The sequence below is a fragment of the Microtus pennsylvanicus genome, chromosome 6 (assembly GCF_037038515.1).
Source record: "Microtus pennsylvanicus isolate mMicPen1 chromosome 6, mMicPen1.hap1, whole genome shotgun sequence".
NCBI lineage: Eukaryota > Metazoa > Chordata > Mammalia > Rodentia > Cricetidae > Microtus > Microtus pennsylvanicus.
The window spans coordinates 83,961,522-83,987,394 of NC_134584.1; the positions used below are offsets into that span (position 1 = coordinate 83,961,522).

At 45.0% G+C, this 25,873-nt stretch overlaps 1 protein-coding gene across 1 annotated transcript in view; it reads left to right on the top strand.

The window, feature by feature from the left end:
- The first annotated feature begins 12,295 nt into the window (after positions 1-12,295).
- The window catches only part of Tbc1d9 (TBC1 domain family member 9), a 111,420-nt gene continuing 97,842 nt past the window's right edge, over positions 12,296-25,873 (top strand). The window contains exon 1 of the mRNA XM_075976587.1: positions 12,296-12,425. Within this exon, the coding sequence (XP_075832702.1) occupies positions 12,296-12,425 (130 nt within the window). The remainder of the gene's footprint in view (positions 12,426-25,873) is intronic.

Here is a 25,873-nt window from a genome sequence, read left to right on the forward strand (position 1 = left end):
TACAGGATACGGCTGCCATACCACAGCCCCCAACCTTGAATTCTCCAGCCCAGGGTCTGGGCTTCTTGATATAATCTAGCTATTTTGGTTATCCTGCCCCTTTGGTCTGCCTCCTGAACTCTTGGTCTGGGCCTCCCCTCAGGTGGCCCTACACAGGGTCACACTCACTCTAGACTCTCCCAGGCATTCCTGCCTCTGGCTCTGCTCTTTCCTTTATTCACAATAAACTTTCTCCCACACCATGCCTAGGAGCAGTCATTTTTTTAAATTATTTTTTATTTCTTCCTTTTTTATTTCTTCTTTTCATTCAGTTTCTATCCTCCAGCTTTCTGCAGAAGGAAGCTCCACCCCGTGGAGTCTGCTTGACAGCTGCAGAGGACAATTTCCATAGATTTTGTGAAGAAAATGTGAAGTCCTTTGCACCGTCCCCTGATGCCCTTTCCTGTAGCAGCAAAGTGCCTGGGAGGCTGCCAGGCATCTTTGCTCATTATCATGAGTCTTTTTAGGGTCTTACCTACACAAACATCAGAAAGTGGAGCCTAAGGTGTCTCCCTTCTTCAGAACCCATAGACTCATCTATGCCCAGAACTGCGGTCTTGATCTTTAACTCTCTAGACTAAGCGCCACAAGTGTCCTTGGAACCAGAAGCTGAGCTGTGCTACCTCGGAATGACAGCTGGCACAAGAAGGAAGCGTCTCTCTTCATCTCTCTCCCTTAAGAAAGACAGACATGCAGCTATTTGGGAGGCTAGTCTTCAAAGTGACAAGTGTTATCTCTAAGGGTCAAGAGTTTGTGTGGTATTTTAGGGACATTGCTTTCTCCTATATTTTCTACCATTCACCCATGTAAATATATTTTTATAATCTGAAAAATAAAACCAGTCTTAGAAGAAGGGTGATGTCCATCGAAAGTTAGAAAATGTAACAAAAATGCTGAGTCATGTAAGACACTCAGCTCAGAAGACAGAAACTCACCAGGCTGCAGGGAATCAGGAGCCCAGGGCCTCTGTCTGGAAAGGAGAGCACCTGAACTTTCTGGAAAGTCATTTGTCAGTATGTGTCAGAAACATTGAAAGGGTGCACTCTGAAAGGCCTAGATGTTTGACTTTTTGCCTTGCATACAAAGAAAAGCAGTAAATATGCAAAGAGCTATATTTTAACATATTCATCTTATCTTTGCCTATAATATTGTAAAGTTGTAGGTAATCATGACAGAGGAGGTAAACAGAAGAAGGTCATCTGGGATATCTAAAGAGAAAAAACCCCAAGATGCCTGAATAATTTGTATGGGGTCTTTATTAACAGCTGGCGGGACTGTCCCCAACACATTAGTGGGAAGCAGCCTGGACCTCTTGTTGGTTATAGAGTTTCTAAGGGCAAGAAAAGCCCTCAGCTGGGAGGCACACAGGAGCGCAGCTCTGGAGGGCTGGAACAAGAAGGCTGGGTACCTGTGTGCAGACGCGGGAGACAGCAGTTCACGATCTGGCCATTAACCTTCAGCTCAGGGACCAGGAGACAGAAGTTCACGATCTGGCCATTAACCTTCAGCTCAGGGACCAGCTTCACTCAAGATAGTTTTAGTACTTAAAGTATTCTTAGGAATGCCTTCATGAGATGGTATAACAACACCAGCAGCCGGCTACACAGGTACCGCAATGTCATATGATTAAACAATGGAATCGGTATGAACAATGATATGTGTATATGCTCATATTTATACTTTAAAGTCTTGAAATATATTCACAAGAGTGCTACAGAATAAAGGTGAATTGCAGAATTTTATGTAAAATATTTATTTATTTATATTTTGGACAGGGCACTCTAGCCTAAACTGACCTTGAACATTCAGCAACCCTCTGCCATGGCCTCCTGGCATTTCTGTTTGAAAAGAAAACCATCATGCACATACATGTATTAAATCTTTCCTTGTGGCTTATCTGTATTTTCTAACTTTGTAGAATTAGCATGACTTGTTTGTATGGTTTAAAACTTAACATAAATGAAAACATCAATTAGAAGTGCATACTTTATAAAATAGTTCATGAGATGTATGGAAACACACACACAACACACACACACACTCACTTAGAATGCTGGGGACTGATTGTTTCGGGTACCACTAAGATCTACATATGATCTGGAATAATCTCAAGTGGTTCTAATACAGCCTTAAAAAAACCACCTGCTTAGTTGGGCATAGAGGTGCATGCAGTAGGGAGACAGGGCAGGCAGATCTCTGGGTTATGGCCAGCCTGGTCTACAGAACGAGTTCTAGGCAGTCAGGGCTAGACAGAGAAACTCTGTCTCGAAAACAAAACAAAAAACAAGAACCTTTAAAATCCCTGTGTATTACTTAATAAAATGCCATTTCTAAGAGATTACAGCCCTATCTGACTCCACCACCTCCATCTAGAACTGTGACCCAGAGGAGCATCTGATCCAGTGGAGCATCTGAGCTACTGGAGCATTTGATCCCCTGGAGCATCTGAGCTACTGGAGCTTCTGATCCCCTGGAGCATCTGAGCTGCTGGAGCATCTGAGCTACTGGAGCTTCTGATCCCCTGAAGCAGCTGACCTACTGGAGCTTCTGATCCCTTGGAGCATCTGATCTACTGGAGCATCTTATCCCCTGGAGCATCTGATCCTCTGGAGCATCTGAGCTACTGGAACATCTGATCCCCTGGAGCATCTGATCTACTGGAGCATCTGATCCCCTGGAGCATCTGACTTACTCATTTCCTTCAGTAAGCGTCTTCATTGAGACTTCGGGTGAAAATCTGGGGGCCACAGTTTGTGGGTGCTGATTTCCAGGCTCTGTGTGTGGCTCCCTCTTCAGTATTCTCTACATCGAATGAAAAACGGGTGCAGTAAAGAAACAAAAATAACCACCCCGTGGGTGACGGAAAAGTTTATTCCAAACTGCCAAGGCTGTCAGAGAGAAGCAGAGAAAGAGAAAAGTCTCCTGGATTATAGGGGAAACGGGTCCTTGGGAGGGGAGGCAGCTTGTGAGTCGAGTCTGAGGAGCCAGAGACATGCCAATAATCCCACAGGTTTATGTTAATGAAGAGTTATGAGTCTCTTTGCCAGAGGTGGGCAGAATAATTCCTTTTAGCAAGTAGGAACTTTCTTCAAGCCCCAGAGGAAATGCTGACTTTTGTCTAAACACCCAACTTTGGGAAAAGGAATTTTGGGGGATGCCTGACATAGATGAGTGGGGTCTGCCTCTGTATAAGGGGATGAAGAGGAGACTACGTTTAGAGAAGTCTGATTCGGAGATGGACTGTCACGTTGATGGAGTCAATGGCACTCCAAGTGAACTGAATTTTCACTGAAAGAGAAATCAGTGTGATTCCACACATCCCCTTTGTATGGAAGAGTGCGTTTCACGACTGTCAGCGACGAGGTGACCAGCAGCCTCTCTGGCTCAGCTGTGGGATGAAAATGTCTATTTAGGTCCACAAGAGACATCTTCCAGGCTGGACATCCTCAAAAGCAAAGACTGTGGGAGAGTTTAGAGCCAGTGTTCTAGCTCTTGGGACAAACAAAAATGGAGCTGTCTTTTGTCTGTTTCTTTGTCTTTGCCATAGTCCTGCTAAAGATCGCCCAGCAATCTATCTGCACACCTGGCCTCAGGGAGTTTCTCCAGTGACTGAGTTACATCTCACACCTAAAGTTTCTTCAAAGACTTGAGAGCCTCCATTCACAGACCACTCTAGAATTTGTAATCTTGTTGGAAAACTCTGAAAAGCTAGAAATCAAGAGTTTTGTCTCTTTTCTTTAAAAATGAGTTAGCTGGGAATTACAGGGTTTTACCAGAAGCTGCAGTTGGTGATTTTATGTTGGTATTGTTTAATCATTTGTTTGTTTGTTTGTTTTGGTTTAGTTGTTGTTGTTGGGAGCAGGGTTCTTATTCTTGCTTTGTTTGTTGAACAGGGACTCACTATGTAGCCCTGGCTATCCTGTTAGACCAGGCTAGTCTCCATCTCACTGGGATCCAAATGCCTCCTGAGCACGGGATTAGGGTTAGCACCACCAAACGTGCTTTTGTTGGTTATTGTTCAGGCGATATTTTTACTTTGTTTATTTGTTTGTTGGCTTTTTAAAACTTTATTTTCCTTTTTAGTTAAACATACCGTAAAAATGTTTGGAAGAGCTGAGATTCAAGAAGAATACAGGAGTTCTGTATTGAGGTTGTTCTCGGTATGATTTTTTTACAACATAACCAAGTTATCTCACTCCACAGAGAAAGTTAAACTATTGAATTTCCCCGTGCAAACTTGATTAAGATGTAGGTGGCTATATAAAACTTGGCATCTTCTTTTATAAAAATATATATCTGTGAATAAAAGTATCTTATGTCAAAAATCAATAAAAATAATATTTCTTTTTACAAAATTAGTTTAGGGAGCACTAGATATTTTCCTCTCACCTGAAGCAGGGTGTCACTATGTTTCCAACTCTCCAGGCTGGCATTGACTCAAGATCTACATAACTTCTCCTCAACCTGCCTCAACCTCCCCTAAATCGCTGTGGCTATAGGTATGTGTCAATTATGCCTGGTGGTGGCTCCTTTTTCTTCCATTTCCTCATCTTTTTATAGGTATAGATAATTAAAGAAGGATTGACCCTAATTATCAAAAAGTCAACCCATTGACTATTAGACGGAAATGAAATAAAATCCATTCTTTTCATGCAGTACCAAGTGCACTCAAGAGGAGACAGTAGTACTCCAAAGACCACTGCTAGTGCGGGCCGTAGAGATCTCTTACATCAACTCTGATTTACCTTGGTTGTTATGAACCAGTCTGCCTCCTTCTTAGACCTAAAAGCCACCTTATAATAAAGACAAACTAGGCTATTCCTGTTTATGATTAAGCCTCTGTTTCTCAAAGAGTTGGGCTATGCCCCACCTGTAACCTTAACTACAAATGGTTCTGTACTGCTCATGCCTTTGTTGCAAAGAGTTATTATAACCATCTTGCAGCCCTACCTTTGTTTCAAAAACTTGTTATGGCCACCTTGCTGTGACTACCTTGTTAGCACCACCTTGCAACCATGTCTTTGATTCAAGAGGGACTAACTCCTGTAACCGCACCTATTTTACTCACCGAATCCGCCATTTGGAAAGCCCCTACCCCTGAGCTATAAAAACCTTGCCTTCATCACATCCAATACTGACCTCTTGAACCCGCCTTTAAAGGGAGACAGCCCATGTACATGAATGAAAAAGCTAGCTTTAATTAACCGCTTGCTTCAATTAATTTGGCCATAATTATGTGGCTCGACCATCTTGCTCCTCGCATCTTTGGGATCCACAGCTGTCCTCCATACACTGACTCCAACCGTCTGCCACCATCCTCAGCTGGGCAAGTGCGCGACTCAGCTATGATCAGTCTTAACATCTACACCTCGATGACAGGTTAAGGCCATGAAAGTATGGATAGAGGATATGGTTTATAAGAGAAATAGAAATATAATCGGTAGGGTGTGGCGAAGGGAGAATTTCAGGCTCTTAGGATTCAAGCTGCTTTTGCTATTTTGGACAGATTCTGGAAACTAGAGAAGCAGGGACCAGTTACAGGAAGTATGTCACTGGGACATTCGTCACTGGGACTTTAGGGACAGATCCCTGACCATGTCCTATCTAGCTCCTTGTGCTTCCTGATCAACCATAAAGTGAACATCAACCCTATGCCACAGGCTTCTGCTGCCATGATATATCCAGGTACATGGAGCCAAGCAACCTGGGGCTGAAACCCCAGGCCGAAATAAACCATTTCTCTTCTAAGTGTTTGTGTCCATTGTTTTGTTAAGGCAAAAGTAGCTAATCGTACATCAGATGGCCCTGGTTAAGTCTTTGCTTTTCAGGGGCCATAATTCCCTTGTGTATAAATGAAGAATCCCATGTTGGAGTTTTATTCCTGCTGCTGTGATAAACACGATGGCCAAAAGCCACTTGGGGAAGAGAGGGTTTGCTTCGGCTTATGCTTCTAGGAAGCAGTCATTGAGGGAAGCCAGGGCAGAACTCACGCAGGATCTACTGCCTGGGAATGTTCCCGCCCACAGTAAGCTAGGCCTTCCCATATCAGCCATCAATAGAGACAATCTCTTAGAGATTGACCACAGGCCAGCCTAATCTGAACAATTCTTCCATTGAGTTTCCCTCTGTATGTTTTAGTTGATGATAAACGCTAACCGGGACACTCAGTGTAACAGTAACCAGGGTTTCCTGGGGTCTTTTTCTCTCTAAATCCAGGAAACTAGTTGAACTTTAAAAATCCAGTAGTTATGCAAATACATCTTTGTTGGCCATCTACAGACTCACAAATGCTAAGTCTGGGAAAGCATTTGCTATCTGCTTTTAGAATACCTGTGGCATTGCCTTTTCACTTTTTCAACTATCAATGCTTGCTCTCTTTAGTGATAAATTGGTGCGGGAGAATTGTCTGTATTCTGTCAATCATGTTATAAATAAATGCTGATTGGCCAGGTAGGAAATATAGGCAGGAAAACAAGACAGGAAGTAGAAATGATGTAATGAGAACAGGAGAATTCTGGGAAGGAGGAAGTTGATTCCTCCCACTCCTGCCCAGACCACAGAAGCAGCAGGATGTGAGCTGACCCACTGAAAAAAGGTACTGAGCCACATGGCTAACATAGACCAGAAAAATGGGTTAATCAAGATGTGAGAGTTAGCCAGTGAGAGGCTAGAGCTAATGGGCCAATCAGCTTTATAACTTATAGAGATCTTTGTGTGATTTTCTTTGGGACTAAACAGTTGTGGCGTACCAGGCAGGACAAAACCCCCAACAAATAAACAAGCCAGCTCCCGCATGTTACAACAAATAATTAACCAGAAAATATATCTGTGTGGAATATTCCTTTACACTGTGAGAACGTATGTCACTGTGATTGGTTAAATAAAGAAACTGACTGGCTAATAACTGAACAGGATAAGGCTAGGCAGGAGAGCCAAACTGAGAATGCTGGGAAGGAAAAGGAGGAGTCACAAGCAGAAGCAGAGAGAAGCAAGATGGCCATGACATACTGCAAAAAGGTATCAAGCCATGTGGCAACAATAAAGGCTAATTTAAGTGTAAGAGTTAGCTAGTAATAAGCCTGAGCTATTGGCTGAGCATTTACAATTGATATTAAGCCTCTGTGTGGTTACTTGGGAGCCACTTACAGAACAGAAACTTCTGCCTACATCTCTGCTCATTCTGCACTTCAGGTGTCCCCTGAAGAAACTTCTTTCCTTCCTTCAATGAATACAGATGTCTCTATTTAAGGTGGTCTGCCCCAAGTGACTGTTATGGAAAGAAATGATGTTACATTCATTTTCTAATTTCCAGGGCATCTCAGAATTCAAAAGCAGAATGAACGAGCAAGTGAATGGATGGGTGGATGGATGGGTGGATAGATGGATGGATGGATGGATGGATGGATGGATGGATGGATGGATGGATGGTACCACAGTTATACAACAGAGTAAGTTTGACAACTTTCCTTCCTCCTTCAACCCTGTCTGTGAGGATGGTCCTGGCTGTAGATCTGTCTGTTCAGTTACTTAAAACTGGAAGAAAAAAGTGGCTTCTGTGTCATGAATGAGCTGTGTTAATTGCAGAACTGCCAGTGTGATGACTGGTCGATCCAGTTTTTCCAGATGCTCTAGCATCTTGGATCCACTGTTAGGAATCCTATATCTAACATCAAAGCCACTACGAAGGCTCAGATCTCCACCACACTAGTCTTTTCTGTGCCAAGTGGCCACACGTCTGGCTCTAGACAGGAGAAATCCCAGGGAGCCTGCTAGAGCTACCATCCTTCCAGGCTGGCAAGGAAGACGGGGCAATTTAAAACATGTGGTCCTTAGGAAGATGTTATCTTCAGTGGACATCAGTGGGCTTATTCAGGGAGGAAGTAGCCCTTTACCACTGTCTAGCGAATTATCTCTGCTGTAACTGGAACTGAATCCTCTACTGACCTCACACACTGGGAACTGGTGGGGATGAAGGGCTAATAAGACTAGTTTCCTATGTCCACATTCCCTTTGCCCCTGGGAGACCTAAGCATGAAGATGAGTATATTTGGGGGATGAATAGGTACAAATAAGATAATGCCTAGGTGTCCACGATATTCCCAAGAGTGGGAACATCCCAAGAAGGTGATGCAAAGAACTTACTGGGGAAAGAGATGATTAGGAGAAAAATATACCACCGTGGATTGCAGGGGTGGGGTATGAACTGTCAATGACCCCCACAAAGTCATCTGGGTCAAATCTGGTATTGATCAGTAAAGTACTTGGTTATTCAGGGGTCCAGGCCCTAGTGTGTTGGATCTTCCATCTGTGGAGGAGAAGGAAAGCTCAGGGCAGTATAGACAGACACGTCTTTGACCCCTATCTAAACATCTGTTGCCTGATAGTCTCTGTATGTGAAGTGGAGACATGTTTGGACTTAAAAACAGATAGGAAGCTAAAGATTCATTTATCTCACAGAGCCGACAGAATAGTTAGGGCCTCCATGGATCATTCCTAATTGAGATATATTTAGTTATTTCTGTCTGCCACATTTTAATAAAGGTGCAAATAGCAGAATTATAACCATGGTGGCCAGAATGAAGGTAGTCTAAAGAGACACTTGTGTCCCCCTCCCTTTAAATGATATACTTTTGAAATGATGGCTTCCAGGAAATTAGAATTCTTCCCAAAATCTCAAGCGGGAAGGAGCAGACTGAGTTCAGTCTGGTACCAGCCAGAAAGGCACTTGTGCCCCAGGAATAGATCTCATGCAGTTTAGTATGTATCCACCTGCCTTCAGGACACACGAAGCAGAGGCAGTGATGACCATAAGGACCATGCCCTGACCAGAGATGCTTAGCTATGCATACTTCCTGTGTTCATCTACACCTAAACCTCATAGCATATCAGGACCCTGAAGATGGACCGGTGCATAGCAGGACAAGCCAACAAATGACTTTGTTCCCGTTCCCAATGTGGCCATCCTGAGAAACCTTTCTCTCTTCATCGCCTCTTGCCTGTTTAATTGATCAACAGAGAATGGGTGTCAGGTCTAGCTTGTTAGGGTCACCGAGGCCCGGGCTCTGAAGCTAACAAATCTGTTAAGCGCCTGGTACCAGCGATCACCACAAACTCCTTGTAACGTCTCCATTTTTGGGAAGAGTCCTTCTACTACAAAGTCCATAAACTATGCCTTATTTCTCCCAAGAAACTAGAAAGTAGCGTGTGTGTGCCTGTGTGTGGGTGTATGTGTGTGTGTGTGTGTGTATGCATTCATTCTTCTCAGGGTCCAATTTGTTCTCCAAGCATTTTTCTTTCTTTTGCAAATTTGCTTTATTATTAATAATAATTTTGTGTCCTAATCGTCACAAAAGCAGAGACTTGTCTGCGCTTTGTTCAGTGTCTGCCCAGGCCACAGGTGTAGCAGACGAGACATTCTGTTAAGAGGGTGACTGAGTGTGTGTATTGCACAAGAAAATAGCATTTTGGTGCCAAGAGATTAAAGAAAGACTAAGCTAAATGTACACTTCAGGGCATGTAAAGGCTCGGTGTCAAGCCGTGTGTTTGATCAGGATAAGGATTCTACAAATGGTGCCATTAAGGAGCCTTTAATCCAAGCACTGGGCAGGGGAGAGGGGAGAGGTAGAGGAAGGCAGATCTTAGCCAGGGCTACACAGAGAAACTCTGTTTCGAAAAGCAAAAAAAAAAAAAAAAAAAAAAAGAAGAAAAGAAAATGCTAGTTCCAGAAAGTAAAAATATATCTATAGAGTCACTTCAACGTACTGCAAGTCATATAAAAATATAAACACAGTTTTTACAAAAATGTGCTTTTGCTTGTCAATTTTATGGCTGAAAGCGCCAAATTGTTGCCTACTATTCAGTTCCATAACCCAACACCTTAGTTTCTCTGGAGGATGCAGAAATTGATGGTGGAAAAGACCTTTATTGTGGCTTAGCTATTTAGTTAAATAAGAGAGAAAGTGCTGACTTTCTCGCCACTGTGCCCATGGGAGAGCTTACATTTACAGGAAACCAAGAGATAGAGGACAAAAAGTCAGTCGACTTAACTGTGAGACAGTTTAGTTCATCTTCTTCTCAGGGTAGGAAGACTTGACACTTTGTTGTCCCCACTGTCTCCATCCTCAGCAGTTACTGTATTTTAAAGATTCTACTTCTACAAAGCAACATTTCTGAGTCTGTGTTAAATGTGTTGCACATCTTCAAAGGCCTGAAGGTGCAGTGTTTCCTAAAGAGACCAGAGGCGAGGATCCAGGCAGACTGGAATGCAGACCACCCAGCAAACCCGTTTTTGCTTCCTTAGAGGTTGAACCAAGAGCGTCTGGATTTCAAGGCCATTCTGGATTACACCTCAAAAGATAGATATGTAAATAAACAAATGAATCAGGGCTAGAGAGCCACGCATTCCTTTAGCGCCCTCAGGGCTGGGAAGCAAGACTTATTGGAATGGTTGGCACTGTGCTCACTGGGCTAGCTGAAGGAGTCCTCAACAGGAAGTCAGAAACACTGAAACTTAGTCCTCCTGTGCTGTCCTAATGAAATACCTGAGCCGCAATTTTAAAGGACGGACACTCAAGTCTTGTGGTTGCCAAGGTCAGCAAGTGAGAGCCACACCTGCTGCAGGTTCTACGCCTGCTTCCTCCGAGGTTTGAGCTGATAGGCAGACTAACCCAACCCCTGCACGCTGCTTTCTTTGTAAGCCTCTTAACCCCGTCCCTGAGGAGGGAACCCGCTTGGCCTAACTACCTCTAATGGCCCCACAGATTAATGCTATCACAGTGGCTGAATTTGGGGGTGAAAGGACACATTTAAACCATTGCTACACCAAATGTGTTTGAATGGTTTAGTTATTTGGAAAAAGGGAAGTTCCATGATTGGCCAACGTTTAAGGCCATTGCAGAGTCTGGTAAACTCCCATCATCTGAGAAGGGAAGCCTCTTTTGCTGAAAACATTCTCTGATCTCTTGGGTGAATCCGCTTAGTCGCATCAGGTATGCAAGCAGATGAGCCGAGACCACAAGGGATTACGTGCCTGCAAGGATGAAGGTGTCTGGCCTGTGTGTTTCTGGTTTAATTTCCTTAAAAAAAATTTTTTTGTCCATTAAGTTTGGATAAACATCTGAATTCTACCATACTGTCTCCTCTCAAAATTCTTTTTTTTTTTTTTGTGGTTTTTCGAGACAGGGTTTCTCTATGGTTTTGGAGTCTGTCCTGGAACTAGCTCTTGTAGACCAGGCTGGTCTTGAACTCACCGAGATCCGCCTGCCTCTGCCTCCCGAGTGCTGGGATTAAAGGCGTGCGCCACCACCGCCCGGCTCCTCTCGAAATTCTTTATGCCCGATATAGGAACAGCTGTAGCAAGAATCAGTTGCTCTAAGCTTTTGGTCCATTTCCAACTTCGCTATAGCTCACGCCCTGTAGGTCAAGGAAAGAAGTGACGTAATGCATTTAGCCTGGCCACTTTAATTACAATGGAATGGAGGGGGAGGGGCCACCGGCGGTGACAAGTTTAGCGCGTGACTTGGTCCAAGGATGCAGGAAACAAAAACATTACCAACCATTGGCTGCGTCCACCTCGGACTCGGGTTTCTAGCGCCAGGTCTGGAACCTGGGAGCGCACGTTTCCGGGGCAGGGGTGGCGCTGTCCCGTCGATTGTCAACCTTGAACACACGCGCCACACGCAGGCTCTCGCGGGCGGACAGCGTCCTCCCGCTGGGATGGGCGTGGGGCTCAGCGCTCCACAGACGGTCCCCACCGGGCTCGCACGAAGCCACCCGCGGTCACCAGAATTCGCAGCGAGTGAGCCGAGCTGTCGTCATTCATTCGCAGTGTCCGGAGCGTCCTTCCAGATCTCCGTCCCGACGCGCAGTATCCACGAGCGGTGATCTCGGACTCGGCAGCTGGAGACCACGGCGGCCTGGGGGCTCGGGTCCTCGCACCAGCTCGCCCTTGAACGCCGCCGCCCCCGCGACCGAGCCCAGCCGCTCGCTCGCGCCGCCGTGGGCCGGGCCCGGCTTCGAGGCTACGCGCCTGGCGAGTGCGGCGCCGCAGGGAGGATGCTACTTGCTCATTCCCGAACCCCTTCGTCGTCATTCCCGGCCGCCCCCTGGGTCTTCGTCGCGGGCCGGGCGCCTCGGGCCGCCGCCTGCTGAAGGCCATCGCGGCCACCGCACCCACGGCCCGGCGGGCGCGCGTGTGCCCCGGAGTGCGCGTCGGTGTGCGGGCTCCTTTGTGCGACTGCCCGCGGCCACCGGGACCATGTGGGTGAATCCGGAGGAGGTGCTGCTAGCCAACGCGCTGTGGATCACCGAGCGGGCCAACCCCTACTTCATTCTGCAACGGAGGAAGGGCCACGGCGGCGACGGGGGAGGCGGCGGCGGATTGGCAGGTAAGGACCGGGCACTGCGGGGAGCCTACGCCCGGGCCCCGGCTGCGGACACCAGGGACGCCGCCTGGTCTCCGGGGCTGGGCTTCCGCCTGCCCCGCCTGGGTGCCTGGAAGGCGTATGGAGTGGTGATTTTTCTTTTTTCTCCCAAACTAGGAAGAGAAATATCTCTTTCCTGACCCTGTCAGGAAATGGGTCTTTGAGCACTGGTGACTCATAAGTGGGTTAAGATTAGAATAGCAATGAGTGAATGTAGCATTATCACTGAAGAATCTAATGTCGTATTGCACCCCCCTTCCCCTTAACATATTGCTGAATGTATTGAGAAGAGATGGAAGATGGTTCGTTTGGACTCAGATGTCTTTAGGGGCAATCACAGCAATCAGGTGTAAAATACCTCTGTTACCAGGGAAGCAATCTGTTAAGAGGCTGATGTGGTCATTTCCTATATTCATATGACCTATGAAGATGAATAAGGAAAATGGAATTCTTTTGTTACACGAGATTAGACAGAAAACAAAGCAAGTTGTCTGCTTCTGGCCATATGACTACATTTCAACGAGTCAGTTAGTTACTTCTTAAACTCCTTCAACAAGATGCTACCAAGATAATTAGCAATCACTCATAATCCCAGTATTTGCATATTAGATCTTGCTTTATTAATCCCGCAGTCTTGCACCGCGGGAGGTTACAGATAATACTGAACTCCTACTGTGCAAGAGATGTCGGACCTTCCCTTCTTGTTGCTACAATTTTAGTAATATTCTACTATCACTAAAAAGTTAGTGAAAGAAATAGGTGGCTGTCTAGGAAGGAGGCCACAGAAATGGGACAGACTGCTGACATCTAAGGAGTTGAGACAATGCAATCCCAGAACCCGAGTGTTAGGTAAACTGCTCTTCTTACAATGGCTTGCTGTGATATAACTGTTCTTGTTAAAGTGTACACACAGATGTATGTTTATAAACTGGTTTTTCTCCACGTTAAAATTCATGTTTTCTGGTAGAACATACCTGTGTCTTAAATATTTGGCTAGTGTGAGCAATGACTTGTAAGTAATCTTACGGTTTTTGCACTTTTTAAAAACCATGTTAAAGAAAATCTGTAGAGTTTTAGACCGTGTTATGGAAATTCTGACAGTGAACTGGACTTGGAATGTCCCGGGTCATTTTGTAGAAGGCCTTGAGCTGTACATTTTAGTGTGTCACTTGCTTTATAATTTTGGGACGTGCTTAGGTCACCTTCCTTTAAACCTAGGACAACAAAATGCTGACAAATTGCTCCCTGTCGAATTTGACTTTCTGTATCATGATGCACCATCCATCTCTCCCAGTCACCCAAGCTAGGAGATGGAAAATTAGGGTGGGGGCTCTTTTTCTATGTAGACTCTTTTATACTCTAATATTTAGAATTCCAATGGGAGTCCAGTGGGTATCTCATCTTTGTTTTTGTTTTCAAGACAGGGTTTCTCTGTAGCTTTGGAGCCTGTCCTTGAACTAGCTCCAGCAGACCAGGCTGGCCTTGAACTCACAGAGGTCTGCCTACCTCTGACTCCCTGGGATTAGAGGCGTGAGCCACCACCGGCCCGCAGGCATCTCATCTTGGCACTTGGAATATGCCATTGATGACTTAGTCTACAAAGATAGAATTCTATCTTTTTAAGTTGAGAACTTGCTGCTTTTGCAGATGCTGTTTCTGGAACAACTGAAATTGTCTTGGGAGGGGGGGGGTTAGGGTACAGATATTCCTGCCAACAAAAGCTGTTGTCAACCAGTGGTGGCAGAATATTTGGTCTTACAAATTGGTATTCTCTCAAACATAGTAGGAACATCTTTGCAATAGTTGTATTAATAGTTGTAATAATGTGAGTTCATTCATTAAATTGCTAAATCATTAACAAGTGATTACTGGCAACTTCAGAAGCTCCAATGTCATGATGCTTACAGCCTGGTAGATGACAGATGATAAGACAATCACATTAATTCATTTAAAGTCACCTTTGTGTAAGGCCCCAGCCTAAACACAGAGTCCAACTTCGATCCAGTGAGGAGGGTTTATTGAGCGCGTGTGAAGACAGAGCCTGGGCTGGTTATTTGAGTCAGTAAAGTCAAAGCAAGGGAGGCCTAAAAGACACAGGCGATGATTGGACTAGGGAAATTAATGCTGGAGCCAGGGAGGAGGCAATCTGTCCTGGAGGAAGCCGCTTCCTGCAATACAGACCACAGCAAGGAGGGTGGACATGCCCTGGTTCCTCTCTCCCTGCCATCCAGCTTCTATCATTATAAGAATCCAGTGATGCCCAACAGAAGCCAGTGGCACAGGGAGGCCTAGTGATGTGGTCCCTTGAGATCAGCCTCCCAGGGATGGAACGGGGAGGGGAGTGGCAGACAGAAAATGGCCACCACAGTCTTCTTCGTGTGAGAACCACGCTATTGGTTTATCTTGGCCGCCAGGGCTAGGGTGGCATTGGGAAAGAGGAGAAATTCCGAGTAAGCAGCCCTGAAAGACCTGAGAAAAGCGAAGGATGGGTGTGTGAAGGCAGGAAGAGAGACTGTGTTGTCAGTTGTGGGAGATTTTATAGATAGTCTTAGGACTTTAATACAGTGAGCGTTGAGACAGAAGGGTAACCTGTCCAATTTGAGCTGGCCGGGAATGTTCCAAGGGTGGTCCTCATGGTGATTGGTAAGAAGTTAGGGCTGGGGATGTAGCACCAAGTCCTGAGTTTGATCCCCAGTATCCCCACATAAAACTGCCTGTGGCAGTTGAGTCTATAAAGAATTCACAGCCTGGTGGTGGTGGCGCACGCCTTTAATCCCAGCACTCAGGAAGCGGAGGCAGGCGGATCTCTGTGAGTTCGAGGCCAGCCTGGGCTAAAAGAGCTAGTTCCAGGACAGGATCCAAAGCTACAGAGAAACCCTGTCTCAAAAAACCAAAAAAAAAAAAAAAAAAACCGAATTCAGAGTCAGGCTGTGTCATGGCTTGAGGGAGAATGACAAAGCTACTTGCTGCCCAGCCTGGAGCCTGGCTTGGCTTCCTAGGACCCACATGGGTGAAGGAGAGAACTGTCTTCTGAAAGTTGTCCTCTGACCTCCACATGGCACCACACACACACACACACACACACACACGAGTATGCACACACATACAAATACACACACAAGTATGCTCACACACAAGCACATATACACATACACATGAGCACACACACATATACAAGTACATACACATACGAATATACACACGATTACACACATAAGTCCACTCGCATGCACAAGTACACATACACACACACACACACACACACACACACACACACAAATGGGTCCAGCAAGTGCCTCCTTTTCCTGAGGACCTGAGTTCAGTTTCCAGAATCCACGCTATACAGCTCACAACTGTCTGTAACCGCAGGTCTAAGGGATCTGATGGGTCTGTCCTTCTAGGCACCCAAACACACATGGCATATAGTCACCGTAGATACACATGCACAAAACTAAACATATAAGTCTTTAAAACATAGTTCAGAAATCATCCTTGGTTACATAGGTTCAGCCTAGGCTACAGAGATGCTTAAGAACAGAAAACAAAACAAACCACAAAGAAAGTTCTAAAAATAAATATGAGCTATGGCCGGAGAGATGGCTCAGAGGTTAAGAACACTGCACTGACTGTTCTTCTTCCAGAGGTCCTGAGTTCAATTCCCAGCACCCGTGGCAGCTCTCTGTCCTGCTTCTGTCCAGGAGGACAGAACACTCATATATATATATAGCTTTAAAATAAAATGGGCTCAAGTGGGACATTGCCAGTTTAAAAGAGAAAGTTAGCTATTCTCCATTGAAGACACTATGCATAGTCATTGAGGAAGATTTCTGTTGTATATAAATTTGAGTTATTTATTTTAGCACTTTTTTTTCCTTTGGGGTTTTCAAGAGAGGGTTTCTGTGTGTGGCCCTGGCTGTCCTGGAACTCACTCTGTATACTCTGTCGACCAGGCTGGCCTTGAACTCACAGAGATCTGCCCACCTCTGCCTCTGTCTTCCAGGTGCTGGGAGTAAAGGCGCGCGCCACCACTGCCAAGCTGTTTAAGCCCTTTGAACTGAAAAATTTTAAGTATAAAGAAAGTTGAACAAAGTGAGGTGCAGAATGCAAGAATTCACCACCCAGTGAGCACTTGGTAAACGAGGTGGATGCACTATGCTCTCCCCTCCCTGTGCTAAAAGCAGCCTCATGCTAAACACGACCTTGCTTTCTCCTAAACACGACCTTGCTTTCTCCCGCTTTCCAGCAAAGAACACACCACTAAGCTGTGGTATTTTTGTTCTCTGATGTTTTCATTTTTGCGTTTTTGAGAAAAGGATGAAATGGAACCATGGGTTCTTCTCTATTGCTTGGTGATATTCGCGAAGATTGTTGATTGAGGCTCTAGCTGTATACTTTTGGTACTGTGCAAAACCCATTTATGGATGTTCTATAATTGAAACCTGGGTGGCTCATTGAGGTTTTACAGGTGCTGGGTCTACAGCTTGTCGCTGTTTGGTGGTACCAGTGGCACATATGCTTCCTCTGGGTTTGTAGTAATAGCAAGTGCTGGAGTTAACGTCTTTTCTAAGTGGTGACGTCATCACGTTTTCACAGACGCGTTGGGCACTTCAAGATGCTTTGTGACATGTTTGCACAATTTTTAGCCTTCTCCAGCTGATTGTTTTGTCCTTTGCTTACTGACTTTAGGAAGTTTTTAATTATCTAGAAGGAAGGCCATTGGTAAAGTGTAATGAATCCTCATTTTTTTTCTGTTTTTTTTCAGTTCCTTAACGAGAATAGGTTTTTTCATTTTAACATCCAACTTCTTTGCACATTCCTTTTCCTCCTAGAAGATAAAAAGGTGATCATCTCCAGTTCTAGCTTCCAATTTTATGTTTCTCTAGAATTTTTGCTTATCATGTAATGTAGAAGTCAAGTTTTACTTATGATTTTTTTTTCTGTGGGCTGTGGACATACTTAATTTAGCAGAAATTCCACTGGGCTCTCACTTCCCCATGGTCTGCATTTATTATAAAGCAAGAGTCCAAATGTGCCGGCTCTCTCTGGGGCTTGTTGATTGGTTCCCCGTTAGTAAACTTTCTGCCAACCCCACTGTACTTGCATAAGAGTTTGTTTTGAGTAGATCAAGTAGAACACATCTCACGTCTTGTTCTTTAGAAATTTGTTGCCCATTCTTTGACTTTCTCATTTACAATATTTTATAATCAGTTTCTTAAGTTTTACCCGAGAAAACAATAGCAGCAACAAAGACTAAAGCTGTTGGGATTTTGAGGAAGTTTCTATTGCATCTACATTTCAAGTCTTCGAAACCATGAAATTGGTATTCTCTATCTATCTACAGTTGGTAACATTTCTCGGAGTGTCCTGGGGAGGGTCCATGTGTAATTGCTTGCTGTGTACGCGGAAGGACCCTAGTTTGGACTCCAGCACCCATGTGAAAACCTTGGGGAGTTCTGCTTCCCTGAGACCAACCTGGCAGCCAATATAGCCAATAGGTGAGCTCCAGCGTCAGTGAGAGACCATGCCTCAAAACACTGTGTTAGGAAAGCAATGTTGAAAAACACCCGAGCTTGACCTCTAGCCTGGATACACACACTTTTCTCTAAATAAAATACAGTTTTTTTTGTGTGTGTAGAAGTTTTACTATCTTATTAGATTTATTCCTGGTTGGGAAATATTTTATTTCTGATGGATATCATGTCTTAAAAAATTTCATTTTGTCATTTGTTTTGGACTGGGACCTAGAAACACGTAGTAGTTCCGTGACCTTATATTCAGAAGTAGTCAGTTTGAAGGAATGGCAGTTTATCTGAACACTCTTTTGTGGTTCCTATACACACAATCACAGCATCTGATAATGCAGAAAGTTTTATTTTTTCAATTTTTATAATTTCCAGGCAGGTATGAATGGCGCGGTGATTGTATATACCTGCATTCCGCAGCTATATTTTTATTGGCAGTATTTTGGTAGTTCATTCAAAATAGTCTTATTTTCCATTCTCATTTTACAAAATCTCAAATTTCTTAGATGTGTAGTTCCTAATTGTCAGACATCCTGGGCTTCGTTTTAATGAAGTAGGTGTTTTAAGAATGGTAGTCCTACAGGGTTCAATCCCAGTGCTTTATAGGTGCTGGGTCCCTCATGCTGCCCTCCCTGCGACTGCTGGGAGCGCTCTGTACATGCTAGCTGCTGCAGGGAATGCTCTGTGCATTAGCATGCTAGCTGCTGCATAGAACACTCCGTTCATTAGCATGCTAGCTGCTGCTGTGGACGCTCTGTGCATTAGCATGCTAGCTGCTGCATAGAACACTCCATTCATTAGCATGCTAGCTGCTGCTAGGAGTACTCTGCATTAGCATGCTAAGGCTAAGAAGAACATGCTGCAGCAGCCCCTTGTTTTCATTTGGTCACATTTAGTATCGTCAGTGATCAAGTATTTCACAATTTAATTTGTCTTAAAATTGAATTCTGACCTGACATGGTTGCGCACGCCTTTAATCCCAGCACTCAGGAGGCAGGGGCAGGCAGATCTCTGTGAGTTTGAGGATAGGCTGGTCTACAGAGCTAGTTCCAGAACAGTCAGGGCTACACAGGGAAAGCCTGCCTCGAAAACCCAAAATAAACAAACAAACAAACCTGAATTCTGTAATTGCAGAGAGCTTATTTGAGTCCCCGTCATAGTTACGGTTTTGACTCTTCGCCTTCTTCCTCCTCAACCTTTTGTTTGTGTCTTGAGGCCGTCTCAGTAGACGGATTTATAGTTACAACTGCAGCATGTTCCTAGCAAGTTGAGTTCCTTGCTCGATCTGAAGAACTCAGCCGTGTCTCCTGACTTCCGAAGTGCTTTGTTATTACAGCTACAAGGATTTCTTTGGTTAGTGGTGATATATGTGCTCTTTTGAAACTTTACTTTCCTAAAACGTATTATCACGTCTAGAAGGAATGGGTGTGTGCGCGCATGTGTCCTTACGGGTCCTTCCCTCTGGGCTCTGGGGGTTGGGTCAAGTAGATTGCATTCCAGTTCTTGGGCTTAAAAACAAGCACCATTAACCCTCAGAGCCTTCTATTAAAATTTAATTTATCACCACATGTGCGTGCGTGCGTGCGTGTGTGTGTGTGTGTGTGTGTGTGTGTGTGTGTGTGTGTGCACAGGGGAGGGGTGTGTCGGGGTGGAGAGAACGGGCCACAGTGCATGTGTGGAGGTCAGAAGTCAGCTCTCCTTGCACCGTGTGGCATCTGGAGACTGAACTCAGGCTGCCAGGCTTGTATGACAAGTGCTTTTCCTCCCCGAGTGTCTCCATGGCCCTGCTTTTAACTCTTTACTGGGGATTTTAAACATGAGATCCCCTGCTCATTCCCCAGTGCCGGATGGCGAGTCACTGCATCTGACTTAATAGGCACTGTCATTTTTTCTTCTTTTAATCTTTTCCTTTTTGATAATAAATATCCTAGAATACTTTTACTCTTTTGCCCCACTGCCAAATTGCTATAACACGTTTCAATTTCTTAGTATATTTTCAACTCAAGTATACCATTACTATCATTAAAAATTATTTTTTTAGATTTATTTTATGTGTATGGGTGTTCTGTCTGCGTATGCACATGTGCAACACACATGTGCCTGGTGTCCGTGAGGTTAGAAGAGGACACTGGGTTCCCCGTGGATTTGCCCACGTTACCATCCTTTCTTTAATGTCTTTGATCTTTATTCCTGAACCATCTTCTATTGCCCAAGAGTATCCTTTCCTGCCTCTGGGAACATGCTGCTGGGACAGTTTTAGTTTTCATGTCTGCGGAGTTTTCAAGTGCGGTCTAGATATTGTCCGTTATCTTCTGAATAGATTGTTTCTCTCGGAAAGCAGACTGTCCCTCGGATCTTCTCATTTGTTGTCCCTGGGTCATGTTGTCTCTACTTGCTCTTAAGGTTTTTTCTTTGACTTTGGTTTTCTCTTTTTTCTATCTTTGTTTGTTTGCTTTTTGGCTATAATCAAAATTGGTGGCCCTTTCTTCCTTCCTTTCTTCTTTCTTTCTTTCTTTTTTCTTCTTTCTTTCTTTCTTTCTTTCTTTCTTTCTTTCTTTCTTTCTTTCTTTCTTTCTGTTTTAAGCTTCCACCTGGGGAGTTCTTTACTGGGTTTTATAAATTCTCTATATACTCCCCCCACCCCCACCACTGCTCTGTGTGTCTGTGTGTGTGTTTGTCTGTGTTGGTGCATGTGTGCGTATGTTTCCCATGCTCTTCATCTCTCCCCCTGGCCTTCTTATACCACATACTGATTTCCATATATTTTATTCATTTTCTTCTGATCTGTTCAGTTCATGGCTTCTCTTGCTGTATTTAATCTCCTCTTAAAGAGATTAGCCTAAGCATATAATTTTTTCCCAATTCTGAAAGTTCCATTTGGCTTATGTTTTATAATTTCCATATACCACAGTTCTCAGTCCTGGTTTATAATATTTTTGAGCACATCTTGTTCTTCTGAGAGTCCCTTTCCACTTCAGCTTCTTTAGGCCCTCTGTGCCCATTCTCCTGCTGTTTCTCTTGGTTTTCATTCATGCTTTTGTGTTATTTCACAAAATTCACAAAATACTTCTACTTTGCAGAAGGTACTCTCAGGAGAAGATAGTCTTAAACTCTGTATGTATTTAAGTTTCTGAGTGTCTTGTATGCATGAAGATTTCATGCATGTGGTGCTCACAGGGGCTAGAAGAGGGCATCGGATCCCATGAAGCTGATTTTACAGATGGTTGTGAGACACCACGTGGGTCCTGGGTGCTGGAAACTGAACTCTGGTCCTTTTGCAAGAATAATCAGTGAGTTCAACCTCTGAGTCCCCTCCTCAGTCCCAGGAGAAGGTAGTTTTATTTTCTATAAGAGAATCCTTTTTCTCAGTTGCAAATCAAAGTTGTTTTAAATTTAGATAGCAATGAGAATTTGAAGCTGAGCTCCAACAAGGTGGTTTTGCTGACTGCTGCTGTCGTTGGGTTAATACCTCAGTCCTTCCCAGGGTGACCGGGCACCATCAGCTCCCCTCCCACTTTGATGGTGACACCCGTCCTGTCTGTCTGCTCACAGCTCTGTGGGATCTCAACTGGTCAACAGGACCCCCTGGACCAGACAAAAGCCTTACAAAGTGAATTGGTTTTTGTTTTATTTGTTTTGTTTTTCTTCCCCCCAGTGCCCAGATCTTCCCTGTCAGCCTTTCCTTTTCTCGGGTGAGGTAATTTGTCTCTGGAGCTTTTGCTATTTTAAGATGCATTTTGTTTAGTTTGTACTTATTCTCAGGATTGGACATTGATGCAAATTCTCTTATGTCACATATGACCTGAAACTGTGACCATCATTTTCTAGAAAAGGAAAGTAAGGTTCAGAGAGTCCGAAGGGCTTGCTCTCCGTCCCCAGCTAGTAGTAGAGTCAATTCGAGTTTGTATTTATTTTACAAATAATTATTCATTACAAGATTAATGCAAATGGTATATGTTAACCTAATTACCATGTTACATCCATCATGTTTGAGAATCTAAAAACAGCTGTGGGCTTTTCTACCAACAGGAGAGGGCTCTAAAGCTTCACTTGTAGCTTTAAGGGCTTCTTGGATGGCAGGTGAGCTAAGACGTAGGAACCTCAGCCTAGTAGATAACACCAGAGAGGGTGGCAGGTTCTGTTGCCCCAAACCAGAGTGTGATTCCTGCTCTGTAAGAAATGCACTTGAGGGCCAGCTTGACTGAGTGTGACCTTCACAGACACAGAGCACAAAGACAAGGCTGGCTGCTGCTGCTGAGTGTCACAACCCAGGTGAAGAGTCCAAGAAGACGTGAGGACAGCAGAGGCCGCTAGGCTGCATCAGATGGCTTCATCCCAGCCAGAGCAGTCACTGGCTTACCTGGGAATGTCGGTTTGCATCAAATGAGGCGAAAGTCTTCATTTGATAAACTGCCAATCAAAGATGTCCCAGGGCTGGAGAAGAAGCAGCAGCAACATCCTTAAAGCCTTGATTGGGTCTTAGATGCCTGAGTAAATGCTTTCATCTTGCAACGTAAGTGTTACCAAAGTCGCCACTTAAGGAACACAGCAATTCACTGATTTTTTTCTCTTTTTTTTTCATTTTCTTTTTAATTCATTTTACATACCAACCACAGTTCCTCCCTCTCCCCAAACTCAGCCCCACACCTCCCATCAACTCCTCAAAGAGGGTAAGGCCTCCCATAGAGGGTCAAGAAAGCCTGGCATATTAGGTTGAGACAGGACCAACCCTCTCCCCATCACTGTTTTTTTTTTAGCATACAGACATTTACATAGTGTATATATATCTATTGCATACACACATTATATACATATATTATATACACATGTACATATATAGTATATATTATACATTATATAACTCATACATACATTTATACATGTATATATCAGTTAAATTTTGTTCTAGCTCCTAATGGAATTTAATGAGTCCATAACTTCTGTTTGTAGTAGTCCATTGGCGCACAAAAATCTCATAATAAGTTAATGCTACAAACAAGGAGCGTTTGTGTCCCAAGCAGACCTCCTCTGTTTGCTTCGCTTTCTCTCCCCTCCCTTGTTCTCAGCATGGTCATCCATGTAAATCTGCCTGAAGACTTTACTCTCAGCGTCAACATGAACAAACGTGTGTGCTTTGCCGAGGATTTGAATGGATTTTGACACCGCTTAGATGTTCGCAAACTCACCTAAGGAATTAGTCAAGAGGCAAAGAGCTGGAAGCTTCCCCTCGGACGTGTGAGGGATTCGTGAGGCTGACTGGCTTCCAGCCCCAGAACCCTGCACACCCCGTCCAGGCTGGTTGCACAGAGAAGCATTCCAAAGAGATCAGGGGTCCCATGGACGTCTGTTGGAAGCTGTATGCATGTGGGTATTAGGGATTTGGGTAGTTTATCCTTCCGGCTGTGGTGGGTACCCACCTGAGCTGGAGGCTAAGGCCGGGCATGGCCACAGCACAGAGTGTGCTAGAAGCAAAGCAGAAAGTTCCAGGCGGCTCTTTGGCATCTTGTGTTCCCAGCATCTCTGGTTCTAAGTACTGTGTTAGAGAACATATCTAAGTCCCTGATGAAGTAGTTAGGGTCTTGTATCCCGTGGCAAAGAACCGGACCACTGACACATAATCAGAAATAGAAACAGTTTATTTATAGAAAGAAAGCACTACCAAGAACAGGGATGGATTGATGAGCTGAGAGAGCCCCAAAAACGCTGACCAGGAGGGATCCAGTCCTGTCTAGCACATTCACACAGCACTGGCTCCCACATTCCCTTATTCTCTTAGCTGCCCCCCTGCCCCCAAGCTCTTTCTGTATCGGGAAGCCCAGTCTGCAGGCTGGCCTGGGCTTGGGCCATTGGTTTCCCAGAGCTTTCCAGTCTTCCTCTGCTATGCCTCTCTTGAGATGTTCATCTTGGTGAAACTTTCCCCACTCTTTTTCTGCCACACTCTCTTTCAGAGTAGGCAGCTTGCTGCCCCTGCTGTGGCCAGTATGCTTTGCCAAGTTTCTCTTCCTTAGGAGTTTAGATTTTGTTTGCTTGTCTGCCATGCAGCTAACTAGCCTTTTAGCAACTGCTTTGAAGAGTCTCGCGAAGATTATAAGGAAGCATCGAAGTATCTCTGGCCATGTGGCCCGGCTGTATGTATGCAGCTGGGTGTGCTTGCCGGCGATGAAGTCAGGGTGCAGCAGAGAGACACCCACCTGTGCTTACTGTGGACCGACTCAAAACAGTCAAGAGAATCAGCAGACCGACAATCGAATATTACTTAGAGAAGACTGAAGTCTTGTCGTTTGCAGGAAAACAAGTCAAGTCGTAGGACGTTGTGAGGTACCGAAAGGCGGGTACTGCGAGCTTTCTCTCGTCCATCACGTGTGGAAATCAGAATTATAATTCACCACAAAAAGATGACCTGAAAACAGTAGAGGGACAACTAGGGACAGGAAGGGGACCAGGCAGATGGAAGGTGGAGGAAGCATGGGGAGGATGGTGGGAAGATGGGCCCAACCCATGTGCAGCCCACACATGTCTAGGCATGCATTAGCAGAACACACAATTGATATGAACTAGGCATAGAAATACATTTGTAAAGAGCCTTTATGGCTGCCATCCCACTGCCCGCCTCTCCTGACCTGGGTTCTCAGGTAGATACTGCGGAGGAGCTGCTGTAATTCAGTCATGTTAGGGTGCAACTGAAGAGCTCTCGCCTGGGTGGGGGCGAGGGGCAGACAGAGAGGCTGAGAAAGAGAGAGAGCGCAAGTTCATCTTAACCCGTCCTCTTCAGGTAAATGGCTTTCTGTCGGCCATAGGCAGCTTCAAGGTTATGTCTGGTGTAGGTTTCCAGGGAAGATGATTTTGAAGCAATGACTTCATTGTTTCTGCATGACCCGCTCCCCTCCTTTCCTTCCTTCTCTATTCTCGCCATCTTCCTTCTGCTCATGTTTTAACAGCTGTGCCCTAAAGTGTAGTCCTCCATTCCTTCTCTCCATCCGTTCCGTCCATTCCTCGCCTCCCTCCCTGCTCACCTCCCTCCCTGTTCACACCAAAGATTCCATCTGACATTGATGACTGGGGAGAGGACTGGGAGTAGACAGGAGCTCAGCTCTCTTGCAGTCTCCTTCCTCTGCCACACACACACACACACACACACACACACACACACACACACACACACATTCACACACACACACAGAGACACCCTGTATAGTTAGGTTGCAGAAACCTGAGATATTCAGACCTCTCTAGTGTTGACACAAGGGCTCTGGAAGTCTTTAGCCTGCTTCCCAGGCCTTCTCCTTACCCCCACCCTTGACCTTCAGGCGTGTTCTGCAGACGGCTCCGCCCCTTTCTACCTTGGCCTGCCTCCTCTCCAGCCTCTAGCTGTCTTTATGAGGCATTCAGTTTTGCCTTAGGTTATTTACACATCTTTTCAGTGAGCATTCAGTTGCTGGGTTTTTGAGCACTTCTGCTAGTGGCCCAGCGGGCTCTTCGGCTCTCTTGATCAGTTGAGTCAGGGCACAGCGCACAGGAACAAGATCCCCTATGATGATAGAGCCCAAGGGTGCCAGCATATAGGAAGGAGAGACTCTCAGGCTGCCTCAAACGAGAAGAATAAGGACAACAGTTTCCCAGGGGGGCGGGGCCTGGTTTTCCAGTGTCATTACTTGTGGACATGGAGTTCCAGTCACCGAGCCTTGTCCCCCTGTCATGGTTCTTCCTGCATAGCGTGCCTCATTGTGCTGGTACATCCCCTACCTGTGCTGTGTTTTTTATATTCCAGTGAGGTCCCTGCTAGCCCAATGTCTTGGTGATCGTCTTTGTGTGAGTACTTCTCACTGCGGAGGAAGGGCTAACCCCGTTTTGCACCAGGCTGACTTCATGTAATGTCATAGTATACTTGCA